Genomic DNA, 13087 nt, shown 5'->3' on the forward strand with positions numbered 1-13087 from the left:
TCTAGTTACTGATTATTTTGTAAAATGTGATCTCAAACTCCTTAAAGACCAGTTTAATTAAACTGCAGAGAAATATCTCGTGAAGTCCAATTTGATTAATGAAAAGATGAGTATATAATAGAGCATGTGATCTTGAGCGAATCACTTATGCACTTTGCGCTTCAGTGGCAGGAAGAGGTCTAAAGATCAGATCCCTGTACTGCTAACTTTTAATGATGCTGCCAATATGAACATTTGATTAAAATATTTTATATTTTGACAGAATTAACTTTAATCTTTCTGCACAGTTGCCAGCAAAAAAAAAAAAAAGTTCTGTCTCCTGCCATATAGATATTTATAAAGAATTGTTCATCAAGATTCATCAAGATGGGTTGCATATTAGAGAGAGGAAAAAGTGGCCTTACTTTTCCAGAGTAGCCAGTGACTCTGCACTCCTCTGTTTTGGGGATTCTTAAAGAGAGGCCTTTCCCGAGCAGGCCGAACGCTGAATGAAGCCATGTGTGTCTTTAAATAGATGCCAGAGATCACAGTCAGTTTTGAAATCTTAGGGCACCAGCTATCTGCAGTGGCACTGCCTGATAGGCAGCGTAAACAGAACAGAGAGGACTGATCTTTTGTTACCTGCTTTTGTTTATATTTATTGTAGCCCCTCTCTACAATGCATACGGTGTGTTTAGAGAGAAATGTCACTTTCTAAATGGAGCGTGCTCCACTGGGGACGTGGTTGCTCCACACCCTGAGAAAAATAATCCATTCGCTTGAGAAAGCTCCCTTAGGCAGCCTTATGGTATAGCCTGATTTTTATGGATTCTGGCAGAGAACTGAGGGCCATTTTGTAAATTCGTCCCTGTCTTATGTAGACTGTTGAGAGTGGAACTCTTTTAAGCAGAGCACATGGCAGATGGATGTGTTGCCAGCACCTGGATGGGAGCTGACGGTCTCTGCCGCAGAGGTTACCCGCCCACACGCGGGTCTGCTCATCCTTAGGGAGATGTGCTTAGGAGTTTGACCCCAACAGGATTTGCAAACAGCTTTGTGGTTTTGTATGTGGCCTGCAAACATATGCTGAGAGCTTTGCATCGATCGAAATGAATGCAGTCAGCCCCCTACCATCTTCTCTGGATTTCTTTGATCTAATAACAACATTTATCTACCTGAGCAATAAGTCGAATGTAAGTTGGCTTTATTACTGTAGTGACGTGGAATGGTTGGTTGCTGGGTGACCTTGCTTCTGATTTTATGGTCTAGGCCAGCTCTGGCAGCAGAGAGGTGTGGCCATCTATTGCACTCCGTTGTCAGGCTTCTCCTGAGATGATCAGAGGTTCAGTGTCAGTTCTCCTATAGTGCCTGGGAAGCTGTAAACGGTTGCCGTTTGTTACGTGAAAACCTGGATCCACAAGGGAAGTCCATGGAAGATAAATGCCTGACAAGAGGAGCTATCGAGGCTTAAAAGAAAGGCCAAGCTCTGTGAAATCCAGCAAGGAACCAGGATCTGCAACCTTGGATTAGACCAGTGACCATAAAACTGGCGTGTGGGTTACTGCAGGGCTTTGGAAACTGGGATACTAGAGCCTGCGTGGTTTGGTTTGCTTTCGCCCAGAGGGTTATTTTAATGTTTTTCATTGGAAACCTAAGTTTTGCAACTAATCAGACATGGAAGAAAAAGAAGGAGCAGATATTTTGGAAACCAGCCCCATCTCTAATGGCCCTTGGTGCAAGGTGAGGACACTTTTTTTTTCCGCCCCCCCCCTCCCCCCAATTACAGAAAATATTATCTCTTTCTGCTGTTTACAAGTGACTTCAGTAAACCATTGCCCTTGGACCAGACTGAACACAACCTCTGCATCAGCCTTTGTAAACAACTTCAGAAATTCCTTAGAGCAAGGTTGTGCTAAACATTAGAAATAGAAATGAAATGGTAATGTGTGTGGTTAAGCGACTGTCATCCACCTCACTGGAAATTTCAAATATCTGAGTAACTACAGGTTTCTGTGCTGTGGAAACTACCAAAATAGTTTTGTTAGGTGCTTGGAAAATCCAGAAACTTCTTATAATTTTAGCAAAGCCACTGCTTTAAGGTTAGCAGGTCAAACATGCGCAGTCAAACTGCAGCAAGCACAGGGTAAGATAAGCATTAACTTGGTCAAACAAATTGACAATTTAACTGTGTGGAACTCGATGTCCAGCAGCAAACTCCTCATATTCTCCCAGAGCTCGCTCGAGAGCATTTGACCTTCCTAATGGGTCAGCTGCGCTTCTTGTCAAATCCCGAACAGTGACGTTCGGAGATTGTTTTCTGTTTGCTTGTGTTTGTAATTTGATCTCATGTAACAACATTGTCCTCAGCTCACATAGAACCACAGGGGTAACTCTGACATCCTGTCTGAAAAAACCCTTGTTGTTTCCTGTGCTTGAAATTTGAAAGATTTCCAATTTGGACAGGTTAGCATGTTTATATTAATCTCATCCTGTTACATGAAATTAAACTATTAGTATTTTGGGAGTCGAGCATTCTACCTCCATTTTGGTTTCCCAAAAAATACTGGGTGTTTTTGGCTCTGTGAGTTTTGGAGGGGACTGGTGGAAGGTTTTCTATTGCCCGTGCTGAAGCCAGGATTTCAGTCCAGATGCTCGTGCTTTGGAGAAAGGGTGTCTGGGAGATGATGTCAGGAATGTGCCAGCTTAGATTTTTAGCTCAGAATTGCTTTTTCTTGATAGGAGTTACTGGAAATTAAGACGGAAAATTTAGGAAACTGGCAATATGCAAAATATCTGAGTGTTTGTGACTCATTCAAAAAATATTCTTAGTGAATACGGAAACGTGTGTATCTAATGAAAATATGTTTGGTTTCAAGAGCTGGTCAAGCGAAAGAAACACGGTCACCTTGTCCTGTTGGAACATCTGCTCGGCATTGATCACTTGGTGCATCTCCCATGGCACTGCCCAGGCAGCCGTTCTCGTTAGCGCTGAGGGTTCCTTCACCCGAGTATCTCCAACAAAAATGTGCAAAATGTGCATTGCTGTTGCATTTGCTGTTTGCTATTTTTATTTTCTTGTTTACAAAGTTGAGTATCCAGTTAAAAGGCAGAAGCAAGAAACACTCAGAAAAAAAAAAAAAAGAAAAAAGGACAAAACAATGAGAGCAGTTTGTAAACACTGAGGCTGAAAATTATTCACCCCAAATATTTGGCAAGTAGGCAACAATAACAAAATATGTTCACAGAACTCTAGAGCAGTTTGCAATCAAAACGTCTGTATTTTCATAGTATGTATTATTCATCTTGGATCCTGATTTCTGTGGAGGCGGAGAGTTAGAGACTGATTTCTGGAAGTAGCGTGCAGCTGTACCCCTTGTTCAGTCAAGTTTTTCTACATCTGCAAGTGAGCCTTGTTTCAAGAATACTGGCACTTTTTAAGACACTGAGATTTGCGTTCATGGGAGCCTGGGCAGGATGCATGGTTGTGTCAGGAGAGAATCCATTGAAAAAGAATATGCACTCTCTCATGGCCTAAAAGTTCACAGAATAGGTGAAATTTTACATACTACTCTTTCATGGCTCATAGAATATGATTTTCCTTCTGTAAATCTGGGATTTTCTAGTTTTTCCTTTAAAAACTGGATTTACCCACGCCCCCCTCCACACCCCCCGGGAAAAACCGAAACGATTTTTTCAACCATATTTTAGTTATATTGGTTGCAGTCTTAAAAATTTTACTTCAATGTGATAGCACATTTTTCTCAATAAGTATTGAGAAATAATAATCAGAATAGCTCATCAACCAGCCCTTCAGCAACTGCCTTCGCGTTTTTTCAAGTGCAAATTTGTGTTTGCAAATAATTTTGTCTGCATCTTATTGTGGGTACAAATGTTACTCATTAGAGCCTCTTTGTTGGCATCCCAAAATGTGGCAATTGAAGATCCGGCTACAAATATTTGTGTTTGTGTTCCCTATCTTAGTGTTTAGTTTAAGAGAGGGTTCAATCTCGTTTCAAGATGCAAGCGAAAGTGTGCTGATGTTCTTTTGTTTATGTTTATTATAAAATCATAAAATATTGTCATTTTCTGTAATTAAGAGTGGGGAGCACCTGTGCTGCGACTCGGCACGGAGACATTTGCACGGGCTGGCTCGCGCCAGTGCCAGCAGGGCCTTGCTTTCATAGAATTTTAAATGCACTTGTAGGTTTTTAAATAAAAAGAAGCTGGTTAGTTATTAACTTGAAGAAATATCTGATTTTAGAGAACAGAAGATTACAAAACAAACTGGATTTTCACCAGCTCCTGAAGGGCAAACAGTACGCTGCATCCGGGGGGAGCGGGAATTTGCTCCTTGCGTTTCCCTGCGGTGTGTTTGTGTTGAAGCTTTTTCACTCTCATAGTACTTGATGTAAATGTTAATTAGCACTCCGGGGGAAGTGTGTTAACAAATGTACCTTTGACACAGGTCCACAGCCACGCTTTGCTCTGTAACTGCAGGCTGGAAAGATTAGCTGGCGAAGTGGCTTGTGCTGCTTTTGAGGAAACTCTTCCAACAGGAGTCCAGCGAAGCTTGCTGAATGCTTCCACTTTGCCGCTCCGCTGCAGCTCGGCCTGCGCTTGCTGCCCTGCAGAAGAGGCGCCAGGTAAAGCGTGAGCACTTGTGAGAAATGAGAGCAAACCCCTAGAAAAGGGATACTTCTAACCGGTAAATCTGCCTGGGCTGTGGCTTTCATGTGAGAAGGAAAAAACAATGTCTTGGCTTAGCACAAACTTTGTGGCAGAAATGATTCCTCCTCCCCTACTGCTGATCTTGATTAGCAATAAATCTGGGTGGTAAAGTCATTACCATAAGCTGTTAGAGTAGAAAGGTAACAGTAATGCATTCATAAACACATTTACCTCATCGCTGCACTTTCTGTAAGCAGCAGGTCAGAGATTCAGAAATGGGAATCATTTGGCGGGTGGGATTTTTCAGTAGTATTCAAACCTGCCTTAACTCAGGTCCGCATATAGATACTGTGGTGGCGTCTGGCCAGATTAATTCCTGAACCTGATGGATTCTATACCATGACTTCTGTGAAAACATGCAGCAATTTTTCAAGATTTGGCTTGTTCAGCTGTTCGTTGCTGTGCAGTATCAAATCCCGATTTCTCCCTGGTGAGGAATAGCTCATATCTAAGACTCTTACAGGAAGAAGAGTCCAAGGTTACTAACAGCTCTCTGTAAATGAGGTCGGTAATTCCAGCCCAGCCCTCGAGCGCCTGGTGTGGGGTTTGCACTAGGGACGGCAAACGCTGCTGGAGGAGAGTGCCTGTGGCTGTAGGAGCAAAGGGCAGCGCTGCCGGTGGGAGTCCTCCCCTCCTCTGGAACAGGATGTCGTGTGAAGGATGCTGGCGTAACGACATGGCTCTTAATCAGCCGATCTGACCCTGGCACTGCTCTTGTGTGACCCTCAGTGGGTATCTGCTTTATACTTGTTTTCCTTAAGGAAAAACAGTATCTTTCTGGCTTTTTTTGTCCTGTGGGGAGTTTCAAACCTGTGAGCTGACTGTTGCTGGTGCGAGGCCATCAGCCTCCAATTGGGAGCTAACTTCGAGGTTTTCAGACTTCAGCAAGGAGGAGCAGGGTGGGCAGAATGTGGACTTGCGCGTGTGGGTGGCCCACAGGGCACGGTGCCTGCCCGCCTGGGCAAGCCTGACCTCTAAGTCAGCCACGGAGAGGCACCACTGCTTCCTGCTCGCCGCATCTCCAGGTTACAGGTGTGAACCAGTGTCCTGGGGCTGCCTGTCTGGGGCTGTGGTCCGGGACAGCCCTGGGAGGGTTTTCTGGCAGAGGGATTCGTGTGAGGACCCTTATTTTGAAGCGCAGGTGAAAGAAACGCCAATCTTCTCGGCAGTGGGAGGTCTCCTCGCTTTGAATTGCTGCTAGATAAACGTGGCCTTGACTCAGTAAAATAAGTCCAGAACTACTGGATGGAAGCCCTCTGGCGCAGTGCTGCACAAGGATGCTGCTGCTCGGGAGGAGAGACTGCGTTTCAGCCTTCCCTCTGCAGGGAGCCCCATCTGAGCAAACAGCCCCCCAGCTGTGGTCGTGCAGAGCTGCCCAAACCCGCCGCACGGGGACGGGGAACCTGCAAAGGCACCCGTGGCACACAGCCCTCCGAGCTGCGCCATTGACTCCAGCGGCCGCTCCGTGTGCATGGCTGGATTTTGGCCTCGTCCTGTCGGCCTGTGAAGTGGTGACAGAGGTCAGACCTGAGCTACGCCGGCTGGTGCTGTGGATGTGTTAAATCGCTTCACTGAGAGCGATGGGCTGGGTTGGAGCCTGGCCCTGCTCCTGCTGAAAGCTTTGGTGGGGGAGATGCTGGGCGCTGCATTTGGCTGCCTGCAAGCACTGGTACGCGGCATGCTGCCCCTGACACAAGTTTTTCCTAAGGCACCAGGGCCCAAGATCCCTGCTCAGGCCCATTTCTACCTAAATCCAAGTGTTTTCACCCGGGGAAGGTGTGCAGCGGGGCTGTGCTGGGGAGCAGCAGAGCCCCAGCAGGGAGACACCTCCTTCCCTCGGGGCTGTGGTACGAAGGGACTCTGCCTCTCCTCAACCTGGCCCTGAGAGGAGATGGCACGTGGCACTTCCGAATTCAGGCTCTGTGTGTGTCATAACCAAGCAGACTGTCTGCTTCCATGTCCCATGGTGGAGACAAAAGAGAGAAGTAATTTTTATTAAACCAATTTTTCTTTAAATAGCTTGCAGTTAGTCTTCTCAGCTGTTATCTTTCTGCTGTTGGTTTCTATATTCATAAATTCTTGTCTGCCAAATTTTAGCAAAAATAGATATGCCAGTCAGCAATTGTCCAAGATCATGTAAAAACTGAAACTTCAAGGACAACAGTTCCTTCCATAGGGTTACTGTCTCTTTGGCTGGCTTTGGTTTTGGCTCTTTCCGTAAGTAATCCGACTCCTCAGCACCCAGCCCGGGGTTAAAATTCAGCTCAAGACAAGCGCAAAACTCTCTCAGGTTTTGATAACTTGTTTGCTGTCTAACTCGGCAATAATCTGGTTCTCACCTTCAAATAAACTGATCACCCAGCAGGAACTGGACTTCTGCCTTGTTGAACAATGAATGTTGCTTTAGTCGCTTCAAAGGAAAACATACAAGAAATGCAGAATTCTTGTTGACTCAAACAACCGAAAGAAACATCACAACATTCCCTAAATCAACAGATGGCAATTTGCAAAACAAAATCTGTACAGCAGCCGGAAGCTTATAAGGCAGGACGTGAGACTATGGCCAAACCGAGACCTTGAATCTTCCCTGCCTAAACTGCGGGGATGAGCTGGGAGCTCTGTCTGGTGACGTTAGCTCGTGTCTCAGAAGAGCTGCTTGTGCATGAACCTACCTGCTTTGCAGTCAGGAAATTTAATTATTGCCTCCACAGTAGCCCTCGCAGAGTACCTTCTGCATGAAATATGCATTCATACGTGATATGTCCCATAATTTTTTTCTGTTTCCGCATATGGAGTTAAGGTTAATGTTCCATACTCTGTGGACAAATAGTAGTTGCCATGGGTACCATAGCCTTGAATTTCCTGTCTCCTGAGTGATTAAATTCTCCACCTTAATTTTACTTTATTGGTTTATTTCTGTAACTCCTTATTTCCTTGGTTTGCTCTCCCTTGAGGGAGCAAAGCAGGACATTTCACAGGCTACTTGTATCTTCTCAGGCTTTTGCATTTTGCACACCACTTTCGGGGAAAATTGAGGGTGTTTTTTCACAAGGTGTATCAAGCAGCAGGAAACACGCCGGAGCGATGCCCAGCACCCCATAGGCTGTGCGAGCCCTGGGCTCTGCAGTGGATGCCCCGGCTTCTTAAAGCCTCTGCCACTGGAGACCCCTCAGCCTCGCTGGGCAGCCCTCTCCAACGGTTTGATCGCTTCAGCATTAGAGTCTTTCTTCCTACCATGCTGTCTCCATGCTCTGTGAGCCCACCTCCCTCTCGTCCTGTCTGCAGGAGATATGGAGAACAACTTTATCTGTTCTCCTCCGCACGCTGATAACAGCCAGAGCGAGAGGTCAGTGTTCCTGCTGGGATTCACATGGAGAATCTCAGGAGGAATCTGATGGGGTTTAAGAGTTTTTATCTCAGATCCTACAGTAACAAAAGGGTTACATTTGTCCGATGGGATGTGGGGGCCTTTGCAACACTGCTATCTTACCCGGTGCCTTACAAACTGTCCAGGTGTTTAGGTTTATTCCATAATCCTAGCCCTCCAGAAAATGGCATAAAATAATATTGAAATGGGAACCACAAGCTATAAAAACATAGCCCTAGTTGGTAAGTAAAATGAATAAGTAGCTGTTAAATGCAAAATGAAAAGGCATAAAAGGACAGTGGGACCTTTTGCTGTTTAATCTGAAGTGTTCTATAAATAAAGCTAGGTCACTACATATTGACAAAATTGGTCACCCCTAATTTAAGGCATGTCATAGGCAGTGGAAAAAGTATCCCATAGACCTGACTAATGTGGATAGAAATAGAGAGCAATTTGGAAAAGTAATGATATAATGCCAGCCTTGTAACTGCAGACCCTGCAAGCTGGACGTCAATCCCGTCAGCTGAATAGCGCTTTCCTCCAACAGCCATTTCTGGTGACGGAGGTCGATTAATTGATGCTGTTTACTTTGAAGTCAAGATAATTAAAGCGAGAGTGTCATCTGCATTGTAATTAACATGCTCCTCTGCACCTAATTCATTCTGACAGTATAGATTAATGATGGTAAATGACCAACAAGGATTTATCATGAGACGATTCTTCGTTCTACAGGCTGCCTCAGACAATTACAGGAAGCGATTGTTAAGTTTAGGCTATTGTCTCGGTGTAATCGTGCATGTTCATTCTTAGCTTTGTTTTGCAGTAAAACCCATCCAAGGGCTTCATAAAGACACAGTTATGGTCCCTAAGAGGCTGAGCCACACTCATAAATGGGGGAGGGAAAGGCAGGAGCTGGTGACATTGCTCTGACTTTTCGGTGTCCCAGTGCTTGTAGTCCCTGCTGATATCAGTAGGAGCCGGGACTGATCAGTATTTCTGCAAATCAGATGCTTTTGCAAATGCAGTTCTGTTGGGAGGTTGGGCAACAGGGTCAGCCGTGCAGCGAAGTGCCCATCTGGGGCTGGGCAGCCTGGTTTGGTACCGGGGCTCCTCCTCTGCGGCAGTGCTGGGGTCTCCTCCTTTGGTGCCTCCGGGAGGAAGGACCTTTTTCTCTGGAGCATGCTATGGGTCCTCAGTATCTCAGCAGTCCTGTCCGCCAAGAACTGCTGCGCCTCTAAGCAATAGCCTCAAGATCCGTCAGTATTTTGAATAACCAAAACATTCTATATAAAGGAGATGCCCCCTCGAAATGGAGGTACCTGCTAATGAGTTCCCTGCAAGCTTAGAGCCTCAGGGAGTTTCACTAGTCTGGCTTGCAAAATCTTGACTTTCAAGCCAAACCGGTCACGGCTGGGGGGACAACCCCATGTCATGCTAAACAGAAAGTCATGAAAAATGATATAAATGAACTGAAATTTTCCAAAGCATATAAGGCACTCAATCTCTGGTTACTTCTTGCAAAAAGTAGTTTCATCATTGCCTTTTTGTATAATAGCTTCCTTGTGTACACAAGGACTTAACCTGGCTTATTTAAACTGCGTCACGTACTGCTGCAAGAATACCTGATTAACAAGATGATCAAAGTGTGCTGTTCCACATGTCAATCAATAGGAATTAACACGCAGAAGCCTAGTCCAAAAATGTGAGTTTATAATGGAGATTTGGTTTTCTTTATACTGAAGTGTTGCTGTGTGAGCAAACAAGTGCTAATATGACGAGCTGAACTCCATTGTCTCCCCTCCCTAAGGCTGGCATTTTTCACACTTCTTGCTTGTTTCCCCCGTTTGTACCCACCTCGACCTCCCTCCAAGGTGCAGTGAAACTCTTTTTGTGTTTGCAGCAGCAGTCTGAGATTTTTTGATAAAAGGGGCGAAACAGTGGTATTGCGTAAATGTACAGCAGTGGTATTTTACCAGCAGCAGGTCTCTGAGTGTGATGGGGGTTCGACGTTTTCCCCTGATGCGTGTACAAGCGCTGTCCTGAGAATCGGGCTGCAAATCGACTCCCATGGCTTGTAGCAGGTACGGATCACAGGCCTAACCGTTTATTCCTTACAATTAACAGGGCGCATGGAGAATTAGAGTTAACCATGTAGTCAAGTGAAAGCAGTTCTCCAGACACCTCTTCTCGGGGCGCACAGCCAGACCCTGGCTTGCTTTTCTTTGTAGACTAGATGAGCCAGAAGGAAACTTGCGATCGTAGCCTCAAGAGTCGAGTGGGCTGATTCCTACATGACTACAGTCAGGACCTTTGGCAGGACACACAGCAAAACAGCTTCTCTCTAGTGGCACGGCAATGTGCTGCAGGGCCAGGAGCAGCTTGTTTCGGGTAGAGAAGGTGACTTTGTGGGCTCTGTTGCCCACTCCGCGCACTTGCTTTTCCTTTTTGTTCCTGACAGTAGGAAAGGGAAGGTGAGGGGCATGGGATGATTGGAGCTAAGAGAAGAAAAAAACCCTGCAACCAACCAACCAACCAAAACCAAAAAAGAATTTGGGATTTTGAAATGTACGTTTTTTTAATTGACAGGTTGGGCATTTTCTTAATGAAAGTAATAAAAGCCTTACTACTAATAATTTTTATTCAGAAAAAGTTTGCTGTATCACAGCCTGAAATACTACAAAGAGCCAGAAGTTTAGCTGATAACTTCAAGACCCTTAGTATTAAAACAGGTAAATGGTCCCCTGGGCCCTGCCTACCTTGGCAAAAGCTGGTTTATAGTGGAGCAGATTTACTGTGCGTTGTAGGGTCACACTGCTGAGGTCTCAGGCGTAGTTAGGGCACTGAGTACTAGCGAATGTGCCTGGGACATAAACGGGCACGTGGCATGAGGACACCTGGCTGCCGTTCAGCCTGTAGGCAGTCAGACCCCACTTCCCTTTGCCCCCAGGATGTTCCTGGGGTGCCCCTCCAACCCCCGGCCAGTCCTTCCAACCTCTGCAGCACCTTTTGCAGTGCTGGCCATGAGCATGCGGTCAGCCGAAGCTGTCATTGACCCCAAAAGGACTCGAGTCAGTCTCTGGTGTAGGTGATCTGCGGTGTCATGTACTCCCATGCCAGCACAAGGCTCAAGTGCAGGCGTTTTTAGTGTTTATAGGAAATATTGCTCTGCCTTGCCTGTACAGCCCCGGGGACACCAGCTTGATCCTGGTGGCTGCTGGTTGTGCAACAGTACTCCCTGTGCTGCTTCTCTCTGCTCTCTAACCAAATAGTTTCTCTTCCACCAGTAACCACACAGGATGGGTAAATAGACCTGGGGAAACAAGAAAGGTGGGGAAAGAAGGAAAGAGCGGAAACACCTTTTTTTTTTTTTTTTTCTTTCTTTCTTCTTCTTCCCCCTTGGAACAAAATCTATTGGGAAATGGGTGTATCTGCACTGTCCCTCCTTCCCCAACCTCAGAGAGAAGGTGACGAGGTGGCTTTGGAGGGGAGGAGCGCGTGGATGAAAGAGGAAGTCTCTGGGGCACCATGGCCATGGAAACGTACAAAGTTGGCGTTAGTGTTTGTTATTGTTGGCTGCAGAGATGCCTGCTCTGCACCTTCGGCCCTGAAGAAACTGGGGTACAGCTGATAGGGTTCAATATCTTTGCAGTTTTCCCCCTGTGAATAAGAAAATAGGAGTTGGGAGCAGAGCTGGATGAATGGTGAGTTTTTTGATTTGCTCTCTGAGCCCTCCCCCTCAAATATGAAAAATAAACATAGGTCTAATGAAACTAAAAGCAGAGTTTCCTTTGGAGAAAATTGAGGGGGTTTAGGAGGAAAATTCTTAAATTTTGCAAAAAGTTTTTATTCAGTCCCAAACAGAATGCCTGATGTTGCTTTATGAGCTGTTTATTTTTGTCCCCTTTCATTTTGGAAAAGAAAAAAATCAAACCCAAACCATTTCATTTAGAAAATACCAAAGCAAAACATTTCACAGAATCATAGAATAGTTGAGGTTGGAAGGGACCTCTGGAGATCATCTAGCCCAACCCCTCTGCTCAAAGCATATTTGAATATGCTATACATTTCTATTTTGAATTTTTGTTTGTGTTCACAATAATTTCCCAAATTTGGCTTGAATTTCCAAACAGATCTGGTCTCCCCGAAATTGTATTTTGGGGATCAACTTAATTCTTACTGATTTTCTGTTTTCTTAGGCTTCTGTTTGGGGTATCTATGTCCTCTCTGCCAGGCTGGCAACGTACGCTGTCTTTGGACTCCATATACGGCGTTTCTCGGGTGTCATAGATTTCACATAGCTCCTCTTTTCTTCTTCCATATAGCTTTATGTGGACACAAGTGTCTGACTTTATATTTGCTTATTACAGCACACTTCTTACTTGTGCCTTACTTGTGACAGTCATGGAAGCAAAACATCAGTACTTGTTATGAAAAGTAGTAATATACTGTCTGGTTGGCTTCCTACCTATGTCCATACATCTCAAAATGCTGATCCATGTCTGCCAATGATTTACTAAAGGGACAAAGTAGTATCTGTCATTTATCTGCTAATCTTTTTGGCCAGGTTTAAAAAAAAAAAGAAGAAAAAGAGGGACTGATAGCACATAAAGAGCAGCTGATGACGCAGAAACATGAATGACTATGATGCCTCAGACTTGAATGTGCTCAAAAGTTTGCATGAAGCCTAAAAAAAGGTTGCAATGGGAAAGTCATTTGTTGGTGCCCACAACAGTGTCACCGGCGTGCCCTGTGGGGTTTGACACCTGAGTTCCTGCTAGTTGGGGGTGGCTGCACTGTCTGAGCTGCCATTTTGGCAGAGATCTTTAATGGCAATTGGTGTGATTTGGACACTGGCTGGAGCAATAAAATGAGTTTTCTCACATTTGTAGTCATGAGGTGCTGTGGGCAGGACTGAGGAACCGTCTTCTGTGTCTGTATGCTAAGTGCGCTAATGTAAAGCTCGTGTAAAGGAAACCCCTACGCTTGCTTCCAGTACAGCATGAAACTTGTCTG

The 13087-nt window shown here is 45.2% G+C and overlaps 1 protein-coding gene across 2 annotated transcripts in view; it reads left to right on the forward strand.

Annotated features, from left to right (window-relative positions):
- The first annotated feature begins 1325 nt into the window (after nt 1–1325).
- Nucleotides 1326–13087, forward strand: part of PDE8A (phosphodiesterase 8A) — a 169185-nt gene continuing 157423 nt past the window's right edge. Inside the window, exon 1 of one of the 2 annotated variants that reach the window (XM_063347222.1) lies at nt 1326–1719. In XM_063347222.1, the coding sequence (XP_063203292.1) occupies nt 1654–1719 (66 nt within the window). In that variant the 5' untranslated portion in view covers nt 1326–1653. Of the gene's footprint in view, nt 1720–4551; nt 4623–13087 lie in introns of those variants that run through there. The other variant, XM_063347223.1, reaches the window with a different exon arrangement.

The sequence above is a fragment of the Chroicocephalus ridibundus genome, chromosome 9 (genome assembly GCF_963924245.1).
Source record: "Chroicocephalus ridibundus chromosome 9, bChrRid1.1, whole genome shotgun sequence".
In the NCBI taxonomy this organism is placed as follows: Eukaryota; Metazoa; Chordata; class Aves; order Charadriiformes; family Laridae; genus Chroicocephalus; species Chroicocephalus ridibundus.